The sequence below is a fragment of the Chaetura pelagica genome, unplaced genomic scaffold (assembly GCF_000747805.2).
Source record: "Chaetura pelagica isolate M959 unplaced genomic scaffold, ChaPel_1.0 scaffold112, whole genome shotgun sequence".
NCBI lineage: Eukaryota > Metazoa > Chordata > Aves > Apodiformes > Apodidae > Chaetura > Chaetura pelagica.
This window is the reverse complement of record NW_009952798.1, coordinates 2,562,542-2,564,301: the sequence shown is the minus strand read 5'-3', so window position 1 is coordinate 2,564,301 and position 1,760 is coordinate 2,562,542. Positions and strand designations below refer to the sequence as shown.

At 41.9% G+C, this 1,760-nt stretch overlaps 1 protein-coding gene across 1 annotated transcript in view; it reads left to right on the top strand.

Annotated features, from left to right (window-relative positions):
- Positions 1-1,571: 1,571 nt before the first annotated feature.
- SLC25A16 (solute carrier family 25 (mitochondrial carrier), member 16) overlaps positions 1,572-1,760 on the top strand; it is a 19,466-nt gene continuing 19,277 nt past the window's right edge. The window contains exon 1 of the mRNA XM_009994882.1: positions 1,572-1,731. Coding sequence (XP_009993184.1) covers positions 1,572-1,731 — 160 coding nt within the window. The remainder of the gene's footprint in view (positions 1,732-1,760) is intronic.

The following is a 1,760-nucleotide window of genomic DNA, read 5'->3' as shown; positions in this document are numbered from 1 at the left end:
CTGATGATTTTTAAGAATTGGTCATAAAGGAGAGGTTGCCAGAAAAATTCTGCGAAGTTCTTAAACAGTTCAAGGTAAAAAAAAATGAAGTAACAGCAGTTTGTTAAGATTTGAAGGTACAAATATTGAATAAAAGCTAGTAAAGAATACACAACTTTAGAGCATTTTATTGCAGCAAATAACATGAAAGTATTAAAAAAAAAGCTATACACGTAAAGCTCATTGCTGAATTTCTTTGTGTATTAGTATCTCTCTACAAGATGTTCTGTTTAATTTTGCAATGCGGGTCTCTTACTGCTTTCCTAAAAAGCAGGTGCTCATGGTGCATGTTCCCTAAGTGACAGGAGTTGAGAAAGCACTTTCCTGAAAGATCTTGCCTTTATCCAAAAGACGTAAAAGTCTGTTTATGTGGTTATCTGAATTTTCTAGTCCCTGGTAAAACTCTAGGAATGAGATGACTTTCAGCTGTTAGTCCACAGCTGGAACTGTGGAAGCAGTATGACTGGTGTGGTGGTGGGGAGGCTTTTCCTGAGCAGAATTGCATAAGAATATAAAATTGGCTGGGGAAAACCACATTGACAGTGACTAAAAAGCTTGCTTTAGTAACTCAGGGAACAGCTGCTGTTCCATGAGAGACTTAAACATCAGAGCAGCTTCAGCAAAAACTCTTTAATTTCCCAGGTATATTAAAAAATGTAGAAAGTCTGGTGTTTTCTGCTGTAAAGGGCCTATTGCATCCTTTATGGAAGATATCTGTCTCCCTTTGCTATTTAGTTTTTTTATTATTACTGAAAAAAAGTGTATATGGTAACAGCCATTTTTCAAATATCTAAATTACATAATGACAAATAGAGCAAAATATAGTTTTCCCAACGCTGAAGCAAACTTAATTTTCAGGACTCTAACCTGCTGCAGGAAAAAAAGTAATTTCTGTTAAAGGCAGTTTGACATGAGCAGGAAGAAGATACATTTTAGCAAATTTGTTTGGAGATGGGTTAGTTTTTCTTGTGCAGCCATTGAGATGTGGTTGTTTCCTTCGTGTTGAGAGACTGACTTTTAAAAAAGGGATTTTGGTAAAAGAATGACTAGAAACTGAGGTCGTCAGGCACGGGGCAAAAAGTGGGTGAGAAACAGGAGAGGCTGACAGCATTAACTGTGTCACCAGTGTCTGGCATCATGTATGCTCTCCTTATACAGGGCACCAGCATTCAGGGAGTGTAGGATTTATTTTTCAGGACTTGGGAAGAAAAAGTTAACTAAATGTAGAAAACCTAAAAAACGGTGAAAAAAATGGTGACAGCTGCAGAAACGATGCTGGGTTTGACCTTTCTGGTTCTAAAAAAGCTGAACTTCTGCTTTGGCAATATTTACTTCCTTTTGTGATGAATTTTGAAACTTGAATACCGAGGAACTTTGTGTTTTTTTGCTAGATACGAAACCATAACGGCAGACAAGAAAAGCCTTGGTGTTCTAGCGCCGTTTGGGTACAAAAATGCTTTTTAAAGAAGGGAAAGGTAACAGAAGGCGGGCGTGTATGATTTCACGGCCTAACTCAAGGTGTTGGGGGTTTGATGGCAGGCACCTACAGCTCCCCAACCCGCGTGCTGGGGCGGGTGCCCGCTCGGAGGACCCCGCGGCAGCAGCAGCAGCAGGACGCGATCCCCGGGGGCGCGCACCGCTCACACCGCTCTGCTCGCCACCAAACGGGCGCTGAGCGCTGCTCCGGGGCGGGTTCCCGCGGCCCTTCCCGGCTGTCCCGG